The sequence below is a fragment of the Colletotrichum siamense genome (assembly GCF_013390195.1).
Source record: "Colletotrichum siamense strain Cg363 chromosome Unknown KSG_Cg363_contig05, whole genome shotgun sequence".
Taxonomy (NCBI): domain Eukaryota; kingdom Fungi; phylum Ascomycota; class Sordariomycetes; order Glomerellales; family Glomerellaceae; genus Colletotrichum; species Colletotrichum siamense.
In genome coordinates, this window is record NW_023501018.1 from 2019190 (window position 1) to 2038250 (window position 19061).

Here is a 19061-nt window from a genome sequence, read left to right on the forward strand (position 1 = left end):
ACGAATGTTGCTGGCCAAACGGTCGACCAAAGGTTTGTTTGTAGTCGCAACGGAAGCTGTCGGGTGGATCAGGCGGGAGCGGGTGACGGCTGATCCGCGGCAAGAGAGTATGTAATTAAAAGGTGCTAATGTAACAGGATAAACAAATCGTGGGGTTCGGTTGCGACGAGTGTTTGGCGAGACTCGACGAACGCTGGCGACTGGGAGGTTGATTGCAAGAACGAAAGCTGAAAAGAAAGTGCGTCTGGCCGAGGGATGATCGTCTTTGGGACGAGTGAAAGTGAAGTCACCGAGGGTGGTTTGCGAGCCACTTTTTTTTCTTTCTGGCGTCCTGAAGGAAGGGCACACGTACTCGCCATTGGCTGTTTGCAGAGACTTTGCACATGTGGCCGGGGCTTGGGCGGGGGTGGCATGGCATGGCAAATGTTTCGCTGCTCCAATCACCTCATTGTTCGGGCACCCTGAGCTGCCTGCTGCCCACGGACCTGCCCCGGCTTGCGGGGATTTGCGGCAATGGCCGGGGGCCAGGTGCCGCCGTAGGTGAGCCTGGTAAGGCACTTCAGTGTACCTACTATGCAGTAAGGTAGGTTTAGCGGGTGGGTCGGAGGGTCCAGACGCCGAATCCAGGGCATGGAAGCCTCAAAGGCTTCTGGAACTCGCACAGTTGTCACGATGCAGCTCGCTTGCAAACAGTGTGACTTGGTCATTTAAAATTATCGCAATGCTATCCACTGGCTCAGTCAATGGCCGACCAACTCAGCCACGGGATGCCGTGGAAATACATGATGGTATATCGAAGAGAACTTGTGCATATTTCATAGAAAAACCCCCCAACGCCATGGACTAACACTGTTTTATTGCTGTTCCTGCCCTAGGCTGCGGACTTGACGGGCGCTTTGCCTTGGTAAAACCAGTACCTAAAAGACTGTTAGCAATGCTGCGCAGACGGGACATGTTTGGAAAACTCACTCGGCAGCGTATTGAACTTCGAAAGCGGCGGGCTGGCCTTGACAAGTAGCGGGAGCGCTGCCGCCAACAGTGGTGATGCGGTAGACCTCTTGAAGGTTTCCGGTGCTTCCCGCCGTCGTGAGAAGCTTCAGCCACGGCACGGCGCCCTCACCTTGCTGGCCCTTGGCCGCCATGGTGGGCGCGGCAATGGAAGAGTTCTTTGCGCACCATGCGTCGCCAATCTCGACTCCATCGGTCGCGAGCTGGAAGAACGGGACGCCGGTGGTGGGGAAGATGTGGTGTCCAGAGACGGCAAGGCTGCTGGGGCCGAGTCGTTGTTGGTCGTCACTGTCGGTGAGGTTGAACTGCATCGAGACCGAGGGCAGCTTCTCGAGGAGGTCGGGGTACATGGCAGCCACGCAGCTCGCGTTGAAGAGCGTGGCTTTGGCGCCAGTGGCGACGGGCACAGCTGTTGCGTTGCTGGTGTCGCATGTGTAATTTTGGGTGCCGCGGCCGATGGCGACGTGCTTGAGAGTCAAGCCCGCGGACGGTGGAGGGAGGTCCTCGGCAGCTGGTCAAGTCAGTTTACGATGGTCGACCCGCGCCAGCAAGGGCCACCCACGAGAAATCATCTTGGCCTTGGTCAGGTCGCAGACCGGTTCGGCTGACAGGTACTTGAGCGCCTGGACCTTGGTGGCGAGCATGTTGAAGTACTCGGAAATGTCCTCAATGTTTCCCGGCAGGGCTGAGTTGAGGTTGAGGGTGGGGTATGTGGGCGCCGCCAGGGCGAGGGATGCCAGTGTTGGCACCAACAGAGTTGCGAAACGCATGTTGGTGTTGATGGGGGCGGACTGATGCGGTATTGGTGATGGTGTTGTTGGCCGTCGTGTGATTATGCCCGTGACCAACAGTCAGAAAATACAGCCCAATTCCAAGCAAGGAGACCGAAACTAAGGAAACTGAAGATAGGAAACAACGAAGAAACGGAAATGGAAAGGAAAGGAAAACAAAAAAGACTCGTCTCTGAATATATGAGCTAGACTTTGTGGTGGAAAACAAACGAGTCTTGAGCAGTCAAGCGGGCAGCCGCTTTTAATATACCACAACATCATGAACCCTCCCTCTGGCGGCAAACAGAGCGACTGGCCGCTCTCCATTTTGGCAGGGACCGACCTGCCCAGACCGGCATAGTCTTGCGGTTCGAAAAAGATGGCGGGGAGGGGGCCAGGGTCTGCCGATGTGGTGTGCAAGGCAACGCGTGGGTATTCGCAGGAGCCAGAGACCAAGACTGGCAGCCGCCCTGCCATGCAACCGTACGACGGCAGAATAGAAAACGAGCCAGGGCGGGAAGTTGAACGAGAGCGAATGGAGTGGAGGGCGGGATGCACGTAATGTCGGAGTGGAGGGTGGATGGTCAGCGATCTTCGCCGGGGTCTTTCAGATGCAAGCGCCCGGCCCGCCCAAAGGCTTGGTCGAAGTTGAGTAGCGGGGACACGTCTCCGCGGGCTTCAGAAACCCCAATAAACATGCCGCGACCGAAGAAAGAGATTCGACGGGTGATGGCTGCGACGAAGGCGCATCCGTTGCATCTCGAAGCCCTCGTCGCCCCAGTCTACGACGCCGTCTTCGTCCGCGACCCGCGATCTCCATCTCCAGCTGCCGCGAGACGGCCCGGCAAACAGCTCTCGCGAACAGGGCGGCTAGAGACCGAAATAGCACACCGCGTCAAGACTCGACTCCCATAGGCCGGTCGAAATTGCCAGGGACGGTACGACCTTGTACCCGTCTTCTCCCCGGCGACGCGCCCACGATGCAGGTATCCGCTCTTGTACATGCTTTTGCCGCGCCAGACCACGCTGTTGTCGCCGTCTCATTGGCTGCGGGCAGAGACCCCATTTGGGCCGCGGAGACGGGCCAGCGCCAACAGCCTTGGTCGAATGGCGTGCCGCTTTTTGACATCGGGTGGCAGGCCTAGAAAGACAACCCGACAAGAATAGAACCGCTTGGTGGAGAGCCACGAGCGGTCGATGCCCGACTCTTGACCAAAAGATCTCGCTTGGCGGACGGTGCCGTCCCTGGGTATTACGTGATCTGGTATCTGTCTGTATTGATGAGATCTCACTAATGCCACATTCATATCCGTACATAGCCAGACGCCGCCCAATCGTCCAAATGCAATATCAAAATAGGCCGGCCTCGTCGGAGACCTTGCCGTTGCCAGCCTCCTGAGACTAGTGCCCGTTGAACCCTTCTTCGTGCCAGTCGCCGTGACCGTCGCCGGCCCCATGGACGCCGCCGGCGCCCGCTGCGGCGGCTGCTGCTGCCGACTTGCCAAGGTTGCTGGCGTGTTTCTCCACGTCGACCGTGCCGAGCCAGTATAGAGAACAAAAGACGAGGAGGTGCAATGCGACACAGTACGCCGCAAATAGATTTCTGCTCGTCCGCGAGGCCAAGACCATCCGCGTCACCGAGTACACCACGCGCTCCGGGAAGCTCATTCGCTTGTAGGCCCTGGCCGACTCGCGCCCTCGGAAGGCGGCAAACGGCGAGATGTTTGATTCGTACGCCTTGCGGTACCTGTCCATCGTGATGCCTGGGTTTCCGGTCCCGCCGATCGATACCGTCGACGGGTTGGGATTTGAGGAGTATGCCGCCGAGGACGACGACGCTGACGGGCCGGCGCGGTTGTACGTCGACACGTATCTCGTCTTCTCATACAGATTGAGATTATCCTTCTGGAGGGCCGACACCTCCTGTCGCAGTTGCGAGATGGTGCGGTGGCTCTCAGATAGCTCCCCCTCTAGTTGAGCGATCCTCTTCTTGAATCGGTCGCGCTGCGCCGTGATCATCGGCAGGATACCTGAGCCACCGCCCATCGGCTCCTCGCCAACCGTGCGAGGGTTGATGCCGCTGATGATTGACGACGTGGGCGACACCCTTCCTCCGACAGGCCTTCGCCCCGGCGCGACGGACGGTGCGTACCGGTTGAAGGTGCCGGCTACGGACGCGCCTGACGGGAAGGCATTTGAGGACTCCGACTGCAGCGTCGCCAGGTCGTTCTCGAGCCGCTCGTTCAACTGCTGCGACTTTTCCAGGTCCATGTTTGTCCTGGACATCTCCTCCTGCAGCTCGGACAACTTTGTCTGGAGGTCCTGGTGGGAAACGCGTAGAATGGTGAGTTCGTCGCCAAGCTTCTTGTTACGCGCCAGAAGCAGCTTCTCGAGCGTGTCGCCTTGGCTCTTGGCCTCGGCGGCAGTCTCGGTGGCCTCTCGCACATCGTCATCATCGCCCGTGGAGAACTCGATGCTTTTGAGCACTTCGAGCTCTTGCTTCACGTCGTCGTAGTCGCTCCATTTCTGCACCTTGGCCTTGAGGTTGTCGCGCTCCTCCTTGAGCAAACCAACCTCCCTCTCCAGGCCACGCAGTCTGCTGTCAAGGTCACGCTTGAGTCCCTCCTTCTCGACCCGGGCCGCGTCGAGCTTCCGGATGAGCGACGAGTTCTCGGACCGCATGCGCATGTATCCTGGGTCGTCCTCCAAAGCCACAGGGGCTTGCGATGGCATGGACGACTTTGCTTGTGCGAGCTCCAGCCGCAGCTGCTCGTTTCGCGCCTCGATCTCTGCCAGGCGCGCGCTCGTCCGGTCCAAGTCAGAGTGCAGCATCTCAATCTCGGCGCTGGTGACGTGGGTCTGTCCCTCTTGGTCGCCGTCGTCCGTCTTGCCCAGTCGCTGGTTGACCTCGTAGCTCGCCTTGATCTCGTTGAGCAGGCGTTCCTGGTTCTCGACCTTCTCCTCCAGCGTCTTCTCCTTGGACGCCCAGTTGTCCTTCTTCTCATCGAGAACAGCAACCCAGGAAGCCTCAACCTCCTTGACCCTGCTCTCCAGGTTGCTTTCGAGCTCCTTCTTCGCCGCGGACTCGGTTTGCAGCTTCGACTCCGTCTCCTCTAGCTGTGTCGTCAGCTTGGCCACGGACTTTTGCAGGTGCTGGTTCTCTTCGGTGAGCTTCGGCAGTGTGTCTTCGGAGACGAGCATGGAGTCGACGGACGCCTCGAGCAGGGGGTACGGGTCGGGGGCATCGGATAGAGACGTGTAGGCTTGCAGGAAGGCGGAGTTGATCGACTTGGAGTGGTTCGTCAGGAGGTCGATGAAGGTTTGGTAGGCTGCGACAGTCAGCAAACGTCGCTACGCTGCGGCGAACCACGCACCCTTCAAGAGGCCCTTGATCTCGGACAGTTTCGTGGCATCATCAAGCTTTCTAAAGTCCTTGGTCTTCTGTGCTAGCTCCTTTCGCTGGACGGTCGAATCCCTCTGGTATGCGACAATCTCGGAGGCGGTATTGTCGAGCTTCGAAATGAGGCTTGTGTAGTCAATGGCTGTCTGGGTCAGTCAAACGAATCCCACACGGCGGACAAGCTCCTCCTTACTTCTCCAGGCTGAGATGGCATGTTGGAACTTGTTTCCCCCGTCCGGGATAGCTGGACCCGGCTTTTCGGCATGCTGGGCGTTGGCGTCGGCGGCCAGGACTGATTCGACGAGGTCTGCCATGTCTGCGTTGGTGTCTGTGGCGGTCGATGGTTCAATTCATCACTTCATCAAGAAAAGACGCTGAAGACGGGCTCCCGGGTCGGAGTCGTGAGCTGTTGAGCTTGCGTTCAGGTGGTTGTGTTTCGGCTGAGCTCAGAGTTCGAGAACGTGTTCCCTTTCCAGGCGACCAATCAGTGGGATGCAGGCGGTTTCCAGGGGCGCACAGGCAGCCAGTTGATCATCGTGCCTGCGGAGCCACCCCCAGGCGCGCCGCACATGCTTGCGCCGGTAGGCCGGCAACCTGGTGCATGAGTCCACTAAGACGCTAGAGAACGGGCTGCCTACGTAGGTGCCCTACGTAACAGAGCGGGAGCTATCAGAGCACTTGGAAGCCTGAACCTGGTGTCACCCACCCGCCAGCAACCAAGCAGCTTTCCACGCCGGAGCTTGCCAGCCTCAACGCAACGCAGCAGCAGCATCTGTACCGATCGCATCACGACCTCGACTCCGGGCAAGCGCAACGGCAGACGATGGCGTAGCATCCCCGATGACTGCACAAGCGACAGACCATGACCTCCGAAGATCCAGACGACCAGCGCTCGTCTGCGTCTGGGAGCTCCGATGCGATGGCCCGCAATGAGGGACCCTTTGTCTTGCGCACGCTGATGGACGAGGTGCCCTTGTCTGCAGACGGCGCCGGCGAGGGCGTCAAGATCAATTGCGTCGAGTACCTAGGTGAGGCTCTTGTGCTGTCTCGGATTGGCCTTCACTGACACATCTAGATCATAACCTTTACGTCGGCACGAGCGCGTCCGAATTGCTTCACTTTGTCCAAATCCCTCCCGACCCCGCCGACCCAGCCGGACGGCCTGCCTTTATACTCGCTTCGAGGCTGCGGCCGGCGTTTGCCGAGTCTAGCAACTCTCGCCCAGGCGTGCAGCAGATCCTGCTGCTGCCCAAGGTCGGAAAGGCCTGCATCCTTTGCAACTCGACCGTCACATTTTACTCGCTCCCCGAGCTGAGCCCGGTATTCGGCACCACCCAGGTCAAGAACTGCAATTGGGTCGGCGGCGTGGACTTGAATCAGCCCCAGGATGACGATGGCGGCCCAACCGCGGGCGTGTTTATCCTCCTGTCGTTGAACCGGAGAATCCAAGTCGTAAAAATAGGCGAGGTCGCCAGGGCCGTCAAGGTAGTCATGCCTCCCATCTCACCCGACCACGACTGACCGCAGCTTAGAATATCGACGTGCCCGGAACGACGATATCGGTCCGCAGAGACTCTATCGCATGCGTGGCGGACGCCAGGAGTTACTCCCTGCTGGACGTCGACAGACAGCTTCGCATTCCGTTGATGACTATATCGTCCCTGGATGATTCCCAGCCCGCGGGGGAGATTGGCCAAGCCCAGGACATCGCTGGCAGCGCCGACGGAGGGATTCTGAGGAGCGTGTCTGCGGCTCAGAACCGACCGCTGCTGTCCGCGGGAGACCCCCATGGACATGCAAGAAGCACGAGCCTGGGTGGCCTCCTCAGCGGACGTCGTGACCAGAGTCCGCAAGGGGCGGTAGATCGCGTGCTCCAGGGATCATCGCCACCGACACCCTCGACCAGTCCAAGGCCTTCCGGCGAGGCCCAGGTGCCCCCGCCGTCGACAGACAAGCCACTGCCCGCTGCGCCGGGGGCCCAGACATCTCCGACGAAGCCGACGCCGGTCTTCCTCAAGCCACACATTGTCTCGCCAACGGCGGAGGAGTTTCTACTTGTCACCGGCACCGGGCCTCTCGACCCCGGCATCGGCATGTTTGTGAACCTCGACGGTGATCCTACGAGGCCGACCGTCGAATTTGACAGGTATCCCAGGGAGGTCGTAGTAGATGGCGGGTCGTCAGACATGTCGTCGTCCAAAATGGCACTCGCGGACGAGGAGGAAGGCTATGTCATCGCGTCCATGACGAAGGATTTCGAAACGGGCCTGCGTCACGGGCTGGAAATCCAGCGGTGGGACTCTGACGGCACAGAGCCGACAACATCAAAATGGTGGCTCGAGATAGACTCGCCAGACACAGACGCCACGATGCCCCTGGGCATTAGATCCCTCATGGGCGTGGAGGAGACGCACTTTGAGGAGATTGTCGACCGGCTGTGCCAGAGAAAGTTCTCGCCCTTTTCTGGAGGCGGGCTAGAAAACCCGATTTTCTCCCCGCGGAGTGCAGATGCACGCACTGCCTCGTCCCTGGAGCGGATGACCAAGGAGCGGGAGCTGTTCGATTCTGCATCGCAGGACGAAGACGCGTTGCCGGAAGGGTGGGAGGAAAGCAGGAACGCGGAAGAAAGAGAATTCGCAAGACGGCTGGCCGACGCCAACTCGAGAATCGCAGTCTGGTCGGGCAACCACATCTGGTGGGCCGTTCGCAATCCCTTGCTGCTGCGGCTCGAAGCCAGGCTCGAAGCTGCTTGCGCACAGGACGGTGCTTTCAACCCCGCCAAGCTCGACCGACATGCAGTGTTCACGGTCCTCAACTCCTTCCGGGGCCAGGACGCCAAGTCAGAGTTGGAGTTCGTGACGTTCAGCTACCTGCGACAGCGCGCCGGCGTCCTGCTCTTGACGAGCCTCTTCCACGCGGCGGAGGCTCCGTTCTCGGACGGCGAGCTGAAGGCGCTGGAGGAGGTCCTCGTGGACAGCAGCCTCGACCCGCGCGTGGTCCTCTCCCTGGTCCCCGGCCTGCGTAACGAGATCGTCGAGAGCCGGAGGGGCATTTGGATCTTTGGCGGGGTGAAGAAGACGACAGAAAACTACCTAGAGAGTGAGCACTTCCAGAAGGCGAGCCATTCGGTCAGTGACCTCGATACCAAGGTCATGCAGTTCCTGCGGCGCTTTCTGGCGGCGTGGAGAAAGAAGAAGGGCTTCGGCAGTGTCGCCGACGAGAGCGAAGTCTTCCGGACGGTCGACGCCGCCCTTTTGCTGGTGCTTCTCGAGCTGGACCAAAAGTCTCCCAAGGGGCTGGCGAAGAAGAGCTCCTCCGTCAGGTCGGAGCTATATGACGTTGTCGACAAGGGCGTAGACTGCTTCGACCGGGCGGCCGGGCTCCTGGAGACGTACCACCGTCTTTTCGTGCTCAGCCGGCTGTACCAGAGCCGAAAGATGGCGGGCGACGTGCTCGCGACGTGGCGCCGCATCGTCGAGGGCGAGCGGGACGACGGCGGGGAGCTGAGCGACGGCGAGCAGCGCGTCCGCGAGTACCTCACGAAGATCAGCAGCCAGGCCCTCGTCCGCGAGTATGGCGTGTGGCTTGCCAGCCGCAATCCCAAGCTGGGCGTGCAGGTGTTCGCCGAGGACAAGGGCAAGGCAGCCAAGTTTGAGCCAGCGCATGTCGTGGAGATCCTCCGCGAAGAGGCGCCTGACGCGGTCAAGTACTACCTCGAGCATCTCGTCTTCGGCAAGGGGCACACGGAATACGTGAACGATCTCATCGCATACTACCTGGACATTGTCATAAGCGATCTCGAGTCGTTCCCGGAAAGCCGAGAGGCCTTTGCCGGCACATACACAGCGTACAGAGCGCTACAGGCGCCCAAGCCGACCTACCGACAGTTCCTCACGGATAACGCGCCGGAGGACAACGAGGTCTGGCACAGCCGCCTGCGGTTGCTGCACCTGCTCGGGGAGGCCCACCAGTACGATGCCGCAGCCATCAGGGAACGCATCGCGGCCCTCCCAGACGAGCTCCTCGTCCCCGAGACCATCATCCTGGACGGGCGTGAGCGACGGCACGAGGACGCCATCCGGCTGCTGGTGCACAAGCTCGGGGACTACGACACGGCCGTCTCGTACTGTCTGCGCGGCGGCTCCAGCATTTACAGGCGTCCCGACGGCAGGCGGGAGAGCACGCCGACCCACGACATGCAGGCGCGGCTCTTCCGCGCGGTGCTGGGCGAGTTCCTCGCGATTGAGGACGTCAGCGACCAGATTGAGCAGACGGGCGCGCTGCTCGAGCGCTTCGGCGGCTGGTTCGACGTGGAAGACGTGCTGGCCCTCATCCCGGACGAGTGGTCCGTCGACGTCGTCGCCGGCTTCCTCGTCACGGCGCTGCGCCGCATCACGCAGGAACGGCACGAGACGACGGTGACCAAGGCGCTCAGCTCCGCGGAGAACCTCCGCGTGAACCACGATCTAATCGTCAAGGTGGACGAGAAAGGACCATCGATAGAGGCGCCGAATTAGCGTGCCGTGTACATAGTTTGGCATTTAGACTCAGTAGTAGCAAGCGACACAATGATATTGAGAACAGGGCTCGGTCCCGTATGGTATACGAAAGCGTGCCATGGCGCACCTGGTTGACGGCAGCCGTCGGGACCCGTCCGCTCCGGCCACGGATGCGGCGGGTGGCCGGACTGTTCGTCGTGAGACACCATGCCGGCGTGGTACAAATGCTCATCGTCTATCCAGCCGTTTCTGCCAATACATTCACCCAAGGCCCGCGACGCACCACCTCCACCAGACAAACCACTCCGCTCATTCCCAGGCCACCAGCGGTAGGCATGACAATGACATGCCCTGTCAAGACGAGAAAGACTCGTTTATACGCAGTTTGCGTAGCTCGCCTTCTCAGCTCCAAGTTCTTGGTTGTGCAGACCGGCTTAGTGATCTGATGACGCACATGTCTCGCAACCCTCACCTCCAGAATGCACATCAAATCGTGTAAGTGGGCGCGGCTGAGGTGCGGACATGACGGAGCCGCAAAGGAAGAATGCGTTGAGCTTGGCCTAGACGGCAGTTCGGAACGACGGGAGATACCGGCACGGATGGATGCACACACATGCACACACGAAATAACAACCACGTCGAGAGCGAAAAAGGGAAGCGAGAGCACTCGGAAACCGAATCGAGGTTTAAAGATTCCATATCAGATGGGTGGCGGCACTTTGTCTGTTGGCGATCGACCGCCAGCCCGATTCGGCCGTAGCCCACCACGATACTCAAATACTCTGAATACTCAAATACCTTGGCCTTGTTGGTGTTTGTCCCCAGACTGCTTACTTACACGGCAGAGCATACACAGCAGCAGAGGTGAGCCATGTTTCGACCAAAAGGGCCCAGTACATCGTTGGGTCAAGCCACCTGGAGACGAGGGGGCCAATCGGGAGCGGCACCCGCGCCCATTGCAGCTGAAAGGGCGGGTTCCAGCTCAGCCGCACCGGGGCCAGCTCGGGCACGATGCGGGCTCTGCGAGGAAGCTAGCCGTCATGGTGCGGGCGCTTGACCTTGCGAGAGCAAAAGTTCCCCCGAGAAATCGTGCTCAGCTGAGGTGAGAGAGGTGCGCGCGTGCCTTGGCCTTGGATGATTCTTGAGGGCAGAGAGAATATAAGTGAAGGGGTCATGCACTCGACGCAGCGCGGTCTGGTTTTCTAGAACTTTCGCCTCAAGACACCACACACCAGCCAGCGCTTCCGGATGGTCACGTCTTCGATGCCGCGATCCCACAACCACTCCCGCTCGACGCCGTCGCAGTCTCGCTCCCAGATGCGCTCGATTTCCAGCCCGGCCTCGGCCAGCGCCGCCTCGTCGAAGAAGCCGCGCATCTTGGGCCGGCCCGTGTGAAAGCCGGCCACGACCCAGCAGCGGGCGTCGGGGCCGTCCCGGAGGAACCAGGCGATGGACTTGTGCAGGTTTGCGTGCTGCCACGGCATCCACAGGCAGTCGGCAACAAAAACCCGGTCGAAGGCGTGCTTGTTGGCGACGGAGAAGGGGTCGTCCAGCTCGCCCCAGGAATGGCCCTCGACCAGGACTTCTTCCGCCGTGAGGGCGCCGGTGGGGGAGACGGAGGCGTCAATGTTCCGGGCGGCATTGGCACGGAGCGTCTTGAGCACGGCGGGGGCGGGGTAGTCGGTCACGGCGGTGCGGACGGCGCCCAGCAACGCGGACATGATGCTCGGCAGGGCGGTGCCGGCTCCGAACTCGATGGTGGTCAAGCCGCGGACATTGAAATGCGACACGGGCGGGCCGAGATCGATCTTGACGGTGTCCAGACCGAGGGTGCCGGCCTCGACAAACTCGCCCAGCTGGAGGCTCGCGTTCCACAGGTAGTGGCTGAACAGCTTGCGGTCGTCGTCGGCGCTGGGCTCGGCGAGGTCGAAACGCAGCGGCTTGCGGAGGTGCGGGGAGGCGTACTCGATGCCGTGATCGGCGTCTCCGTGCTGGTTGGTGACGTCGTCGGGAAAGATGACGCCCAGGGAGCTGATGAGAAAGTCCTCCGGGGACTCGGCGGGCGGGCCGACGAGGGAGATGCGGGACGTGAGCGCCATGGCCGATGGAGGACGTAAGAGCGCCGGGGTTACAGGGAAGGAGAGAGACTCGAGGCGACGGCCGCGAGGCAGGGCTTGGCTACCGACGCACCGAGCGGGATGCTGCGAGCCCAGACGGGACGAGGGCGGGAGGACGCGGTGGGAGGCGGAGCGGCGGATGAGGTCCGAGGCCAGGGGGGGGAGGGGCCCGGGGCAATTGCGATTGCGATGACGAGGACGAGCACTGGCAGTCTTTGTGCAGCGCGGGCGATTCAGGGAACTCGGGTTGCAAAAGAAACTTGGTAAAAGTTACGCAACGTGGGCAGACAGACGCCTGGACGGGAAAATTTGTCGCGTGCGTTAAAGGAGGGGGAGGGGCAGTGGCAGCGATCGACCACGACGAAATGTCACTGTGCCCCGCCGCCGGCAAGCATGCCCTGAGTTGCGTGCAAAGTGAGTTATTTTGGAAGACACATGGAAGGCACATGGAAGGCAGGCAGGCAGGCAGTTGCTGGAAGAGCGTTTCCACAGGCGGCGGCTGTCAGCGCGGTGGCAGCGGAAACACTGCCACAGCTCAGGGCAGGTGGGCAAGAACCCTGGGGTGCGATTGAGCCGCAAGACGGCATAAATACAGGGGGCTCAGGCCTGCCATCCTCGCAAATACAGCGCATAATATGTCCAGGCAGTGAAGGAGCCTCAACTCCCGACTCGGACCCGAAAGCGTCGGGTCAAGGTGCCTGTTTCGGTGGGTCGCCAGGCGGATGCTGCCGCTCCACAGCCACATAGCCACGCCGCTGTTTCTTTCGCACCTGCAGGGCATCCATCTGCAGAAGACTGCGGTGCACCGCCCCGGGACCTGGGACCCCGCTGACGACTTTGAGGGAGGAGGTGTTCTCCATCGGCGGTGTATCCGTCCTACCTTATCCCTGGGAAGAATTACCTTAGATAAGCTCCTGGGCCTCCACTTCTCTTCACAACGCGATCCGACTGGGCACAATTCGGTCAGACCGGAAGGCTGTGCTGTGCCTCGCACCCGCTCCCGCCAATCCGCACCCGGAAAACTGCATTATTGCCTCCCTGCGCACACCAACAACGTGCTGTGCCTGCTGCCACCCACCATCCACCACAAAAAAAAAACATTGGATAACTCACTGCGCATGCATGCATGGTGGGCTATTTTCGATCTTGGACCCGACGGGTCATCTTCACACAGGCCTCCCTCCCGGTCCAGCCCAGATCCCGACCACAATTCGGCTTGATGAAGTCATTCCCATCTCCCCTGCCCCGGTCTCGCGTTTCCTCTCCGACGCCAGGGCCAGACCTGTCCCAACCACGAATACATCCCCGTGACCTGGCTGCCGACCAGGGCAGCGTGCGGGTCGAATGTTTCAGGTATCATGGCTGCCTGGCACTGGTTTATTGCACTGAGGATACGGCCGTCGTCTACATGCCCAAATGGGGTCATGGTTCGTCGCCAGGGTCCGCGGCATCGTGTCCATCACCATGTCCTTAGGCCGCCGGTCGTCGGTCCACCCCAAGTGGCAGCAGTAGACACACTTCACTCCAATGGCGACGAGAATGCATAGTGATGATGAAAGATTGTCTTGATCGAGACAAGAATTCTTGAGAGTTAGGGTATCAACCAAAGCACCTTTTGCGATGTAAACCAAGCCATCCAATCATGAGTCCTCATACCAGATTTCCTCTTCGTAATCCAGTCGTAAATCCATACAAGCGTGCGCCAGCCATGCTTCTAACAGATTCCTCCGCCGCCCTCCCGCTCCGTGATATAGTACCGCATGCCAAACAAATATTGATGACTTCAATGCCTCCGCCGCCTTCCATTACTGCTCAAAGCTCTCAAGAACAGCCTGCATCTCCCTGAGCTGCTCCTCGGTGGGGTCGTCAGAGATCCACGGGCCCTTCTCGTCGTCAGTGGCTCCGAGGAAGCCCTCGGCGCGCTTGAGCGTCTGCACGTCCAGGTCCGTCACGTAGTTGCTGCCGTCCGCCAGCTTGATGCGCACCTCGTGGTCCGTGGAGAGCATCATGTCGTCCTTGGCCAGGCGGCGGGGGCCGTCAAAGACGGCCATGACACGCTTCTTCATCGTCATCTGGCCCTTGTCGAAGCCCCACGACGAGGGGTAGTCGCGGCGGTTCTTGCGCCCCTTGGCCTTGACGGGCATGGGGCCGCCGCCGCGGGAGTGGGTGAGGCCGCGCGACTTTTGGACGCCGTTGACGGGGTTGCCCTTTCGCTTCGTTGGCGAGTTGAAGCGGTGCTTGCTGTCCTCGTCGTCCTCGTCGTCCATGTCCTCGTCTTCGTCCTCCTCGGTGGACGGCATCTGCGTCTGCGTGGGGAGGTGGTTCTTCTCCAGCGTCTGGTGCACGTCCTTGTCGTTCTCGACCTCGGCGAGGCGCTTGGCGTTGATGGCCTCGGCGGGGTCCTCCTGCTGCACGATGCGCAGCACGCAGTCGTCCAAGTGCTCGTAAAAGTCTTGGGCGTTGGAGAAGGTCTGCGAGCAGGTCGAGCACTTGCCGGTGGCGTCGGGAGGGTAGCCGGCGAGCTTCTTGCCGCTGCTGGCGGCCGTGCTCTTCTTGCGGCTGTTGGGCGGCGTCTGCTCGACGCCGTGGACGGCCGTCAGGTGGCGCTTGAAAACGTCGGCGCGGTTGAACGACTTCTCGGCCGCGGACCCCGACCCGGGGCAGAAGCCGCACACCATGGTGCCCTTGTAGTGGGTGAGGGTGTGGCGGTTCTTGTCGTACTTGCGGGCGAAGCCCTTGACGTGGTAATCGCACGTCACGATCGGGCACTTCTCCGGGCGCTCATTCTGGTGGGTGAGCATGTGCGCCTTCAGGTCCTTGAAGGTCTTGCCGCACTCGGAGTGCGGGCATCGCTGCTTCTCCTTGGACTCGTCGCCGCTGTAGCCGTTGCCATCGGAATAGTTGGAGGGGAACGAGTGGAGGCTGGGGCGGCGGGCGTCGGCCGGTGTGGCGTAGGGGCTGAACTGCTGCTGGAAGCCGCTGTGCATGAAAGGCGATTGGCTGCCGTTGCGGACCATGGATTGGGACGAAGCGGACAGGGCGGGCGATGCGGGATACTGAGGGTGGTGGAAGTTGGGATCAAAACCCGGCATCGGCATTGGGCGGCTGATGTCGGGGTGGATGAGGGAAGGGTCTGAAGGGAATGGCTGGTTAGCACTGAGTCGTCGGCAGGGATGGCGCGGTTTGACAGAGGAAAACCAACAAGAAGAACCTAGAGGGGCGACGAAGTGGCCACTGCTCTGAGAAAAAAAAGTAGAAACGCGCGGCGTCTTTGGCGAATTGCTCCAAGCCGGCGCTGGAGGAGAAGAGAAAGAAGTAGAGGGAGACGCAAAGGCCGCGGTCGCGCTGGACTTGCGCGACGCGGGAGACTCGGGCGACGAAGACAGCCGGGTGTCCAAGATGAGGGCGGGCTCACGCAGTGGACAAGCGGCGGCGGCCTCGCGAGCAGAAGCAGCAGAAGGAGAAGACGAAGGAGAAAAGGAAACCCGGTGAGGGGCTGCGAAATGAGAGGTTCTAGAGACGTTCTGCAACTCACCCACGAAACCCGGGGGCTTTGTGTTGACAAAGTCGAAAGCTGCAAAGTCTTCCATACCTGAGCCGGCGTAGGTAGAGTACTCAGTACCCGTGGTGTTGTAGTAGTCGTGGGGCACAATGCCCGGGGTGACAGCGATGCCGGGGTGCGCCCATTCAGGCACCGGCGCCGGCTGGTCGTGATGTGACTGCGGCGAGCCCACGTTGGATGAGGCCGCCGAGGGCGCCGATGTGGTGGAGAGGTTGGAGGAGGGCAATTGGAAGTCGCCGTCCTCGTAGAGGCTCGGTGAGGTGCGTCCCTGGTAGATGAAGTTGTTTTCGTAGACGGGAGAAGCCTCCATGGGCATGGAGGTAGGGAACATGTAAGAGGCGTTGGCAGGGATGGTCATCTCCATGGGGGCGGTGGTGAAGACTGCTTGGGGCGGCTCGGGGTAGAGGATGTAGTCGTCGTGCTCGGAGCTCAGGTGCTTGGGGAGCATGTTATATGACTGATCTATCGAGACCATTGTTGCGGATGAAGTCGGTTTTGTTGTTGGAGCTGTGAGTGGCCGGGTCGACTCCGCAGACTGACTGCTGGTGTTGTTTATAGAGTTGTTGGTCGTTGGTTGGGTTCAAGGTGTTGTCGCGTTGGCCGAAGCAAAGCCACACAGTGAGTTATGCCGTCACGTCACTCTGCTGCTCGCCCTCTTGTTAGTTGACACTGAACGAACACTGAGTTGAGGGTGCTGCGCGCTGTGCTGCGCTGTGCTGTGCTGCTGCGCCTGCTTTCAAGTGGGGCCGAGGAAGCGCACCTGCAGCGATGTTCATGCCCGCGGCGTTTCCGCGTGTGAGGTACCGATGCCGCGAACGAAAGAGTCGTGTAAGTGGCAGAAGAGCCCGATGATGTTTGTTGGTTTCAAGGTGCAGAGAAGAAGTGTTATAGACGGCACAGTGAGGCAGCCGGTTGGTCTAATAACGCTCTTGGTCGAGTTGGCTCCCGTGTGATGGACGATGCTGTGTGCCCGACCTCTCCTTGGTGATGCTGCTGTTGCTGTTGCTGTTGCTGTCTTGGAGCGAGAGTGTACAGTGATGTACGTCTTGTCAAGCTGTGAGAGACAGGATTGTCGTTGGCTTTGAGGCTTTTTTGAACCGAAGATCTGGGACTTGTAGAGATGAAGACCGATGGGGGCGGGAAACGATCTTGGAGAGGCCTTGGGGGCCCACGACTGATATAGACCGGCCACGAAGCCACGCCTGGTATCGACAGAGGGCACAGAGAGAGACATACGCACAACTTGCAGACCGGGGGGCACATGGGTCGACGACAGCCACGGCTTGCTTGTTGATGGCCCTTGAGGAGACTTGGGGACTTGACTTGGGACTCGGTGGACGCGGATCGCCCTCCACTCAACGCAGTACCTCTACCCAGGTCGAAGTTGGCAAGGGACCGGCGTCCAGGGGGCGGAGGGAGGAGGGCCTGCACTAGGAACTCGTAGGGCAGAGCAACAAGCAAGCAAGCAAGCAGCGGCACCAGCAGCGAGAGAGGCGGTACAAGCAGCAGGGGTCAGGGGTGGGGTGTGAGTGTGTGTGTGTGTGTGTGTGTGTGTGTGTGTGTGTGGATTGGCAAGGGGGGGTGCGAGAGAGGCACAGAGACTGAGGTGGGTGTGCGCGTGTGTGTGTTGTCGACATGGGTGTGCACTGGACGTGCGGGTGTGGGTGAGGACAGTGGTGGCTTTTTCGTAGTTCGTTCTTGTTGTTCCTGCCCGTCCGTCCTCCTCAGACCCTGTCTTCGTCTACTTTGATATCTTGTTCGCTCTGCTTCAATGGACACCTCATTTAGCACCCAGATACGCACGAAAATGGGCCTAGCCCGGCTCGACTTGGTCGGGTACTGGCAACGACGCCGGGTACCAGAGCCACGAAACAGCTCCCATTCCAGACTCGGTCTTCAATTATGTACTCTCTGTCTTCCAGGAGAGGGGCGTGCGGGTTGCCTGCAACATGCACTCCTGCTGCTCGTTGTCTCTGCCAGCGATGCGGGATACCAAGATCTGTCTCTGAACCGGTCTCTCATTTCTATCCGTCGTGCCTCTGACCCGTCTGCCGCGGTGGTGTGCGACAGAGACAGACAGCAAGTAGTCCAGAGAAAAGGAACCCTTCAAGTGCCAACTGGGCCCGGAAAGCGAGTCGTCCAGTTTCCTGGTTCCGCACGGCGGTCGGCGGTACTCGATACCTCGCATGGCTGGCTGGTGGCCTCCCACTAACAGGCCACACGCCCACTACCACCCAGCACAACAGGTCCCAAACGCCCCTTGGACGACAGCCAGCGAGGCCCGCCAGACCCCGGCAGCTTGGGCCTTTGGACGCCCCTGGCACAAATAAGCCTGGTACAGGATACTTTGGCTGGTGGGTGCAGGTGGGTGGCTCCAAAGTAGGCAAGTTGTGTCCAGACCCTTGTCTCGCTCGCTCGCTCTCTTTTTTGGCGTGAGCCCCCTGGCAGGGCAGGCCCTTCACTGAGTGCGAGGACAAGACCTCTAGCAGGGAGGGGAGGAGGGCCAAATGAGCGAAAAAATACTGTACAAACCTTGCCCGAATGACGACCTGACTTGACTTGCACAGGGCCCTGCTGGACGACCAGTGTCTTCTTCACCTCAATAGGATCCCCGCCAGTCAGATGGAGGCCCGGCACGTCGCTCTCCGCCGCGGGATGCCGAGCCTGCTCTGAGTTTATGAGGGATGGGATTGGATTGGATGCCGTGGTGGTGATGAAGCCTATCAAGCCCGTAATCCGTGACAATGTCGCCGAAACCAGTCGCTCTCCTTTGCACGGCACAGCACCGGCAGACCAGAGACTTGCCGTTTGCGCCTACTCCTGGATGTTTCTTGGCTTTCTGCTCATTAGCAACATGCGATATTGGATCTTCACTCGCCAACGTGCAGGTAGCATTGTGGACGGGTCTGCCCCAGGGCCAAAAGTCTGCCGCCTGGAGTCCTGCCTAATCGAAACTTTCTTTTTCCTGTCCTTTTTTTTTTTTTTCCGACTCCTCGCATCGACGGCCTCGTAAAACCCAGTCGTAAATTTCCAGGACCGACGCGGGACACGCGATGTCCTGCATATGCTATTATGATAGCGGTAAAGCAACGTGAGCGCCCAAAAAAAGAAAACCCAGAATATTGGGCATGAGGCAGGCACATAGGTCGTCCGTCTTCTGCATGATGCGATGGGATGATGATGCTCTCCAGGAAGCTTGCGCTCAACAACCACAGCCCCCCTTTCGATAAAGATGACCAGATTCTTGCTAGCGCCAATGGACAGTCGCGCGGCTGGTGTGAGTGTGTGTATTCGTAGAGGTCCTATTCTGAACTGGTTGCTGCGTGCGTCGTCCTCAAAAAGGCATAAACCTCTCCGAAAGTGGTTCGTCATGTGAAATAGGAAAACCCAAGCATTCGGCTTTGTGGAGGCTCTGGCGGCACGGCGGTAAAGGTTGCGTTGCTTACTGCTGCAGTTCCAGGGGGATATTTTTATTCACACACACACACACACACATACACACGCTGCACCTTGACTGCGCTCTCATCGCGATTTAGCAACCTGGGGCAGCCCAATCACCGTAACCCCTTCTCTCCCCACGCTGGCAGATTATGGCAGCACCCAGGTCCAAGAGCCACGGCCGCCGCCGAGTTGTTGGTGTGCACAGCCCGGCCTTATCCGTCCCCCCTAGCTTCCCACTTGCCAGTCTCCGCAGTCGTCGCAGAG

At 60.0% G+C, this 19061-nt stretch overlaps 5 protein-coding genes across 5 annotated transcripts; 1 reads left to right on the top strand and 4 right to left on the bottom strand.

Moving 5' to 3' along the window:
• Window positions 1-871: 871 nt before the first annotated feature.
• Window positions 872-1778, bottom strand: CGCS363_v008136 (uncharacterized protein; the record flags this gene model as incomplete). The annotated part of the gene is made up of 3 exons (XM_036639985.1): window positions 872-917; window positions 970-1519; window positions 1571-1778. The coding sequence occupies 3 exons, from the start codon at window positions 1776-1778 to the stop codon at window positions 872-874; spliced, it is 804 nt and encodes a 267-aa protein (XP_036494093.1).
• Window positions 1779-3179: 1401 nt separating this feature from the next.
• Window positions 3180-5492, bottom strand: COY1 (Protein CASP; the record flags this gene model as incomplete). Its single annotated transcript, XM_036639986.1, has 3 exons — window positions 3180-5107; window positions 5153-5320; window positions 5372-5492. 3 exons carry the CDS (start codon window positions 5490-5492, stop codon window positions 3180-3182), a joined length of 2217 nt encoding a protein of 738 aa, XP_036494094.1.
• A 548-nt stretch (window positions 5493-6040) lies between these two features.
• On the top strand, window positions 6041-9695 carry Tgfbrap1 (Transforming growth factor-beta receptor-associated protein 1; the record flags this gene model as incomplete). The annotated part of the gene is made up of 3 exons (XM_036639987.1): window positions 6041-6206; window positions 6254-6663; window positions 6711-9695. The coding sequence occupies 3 exons, from the start codon at window positions 6041-6043 to the stop codon at window positions 9693-9695; spliced, it is 3561 nt and encodes a 1186-aa protein (XP_036494091.1).
• Window positions 9696-10879: 1184 nt separating this feature from the next.
• EFM7-1 (Protein N-terminal and lysine N-methyltransferase EFM7) lies at window positions 10880-11776 on the bottom strand (the record flags this gene model as incomplete). The annotated part of the gene is made up of 1 exon (XM_036639988.1): window positions 10880-11776. One exon carries the CDS (start codon window positions 11774-11776, stop codon window positions 10880-10882), a length of 897 nt encoding a protein of 298 aa, XP_036494092.1.
• Window positions 11777-13599: 1823 nt separating this feature from the next.
• Sp2 (Transcription factor Sp2) lies at window positions 13600-15831 on the bottom strand (the record flags this gene model as incomplete). The annotated part of the gene is made up of 2 exons (XM_036639989.1): window positions 13600-14927; window positions 15330-15831. The coding sequence occupies 2 exons, from the start codon at window positions 15829-15831 to the stop codon at window positions 13600-13602; spliced, it is 1830 nt and encodes a 609-aa protein (XP_036493917.1).
• Between the last annotated feature and the right edge of the window lie 3230 nt (window positions 15832-19061).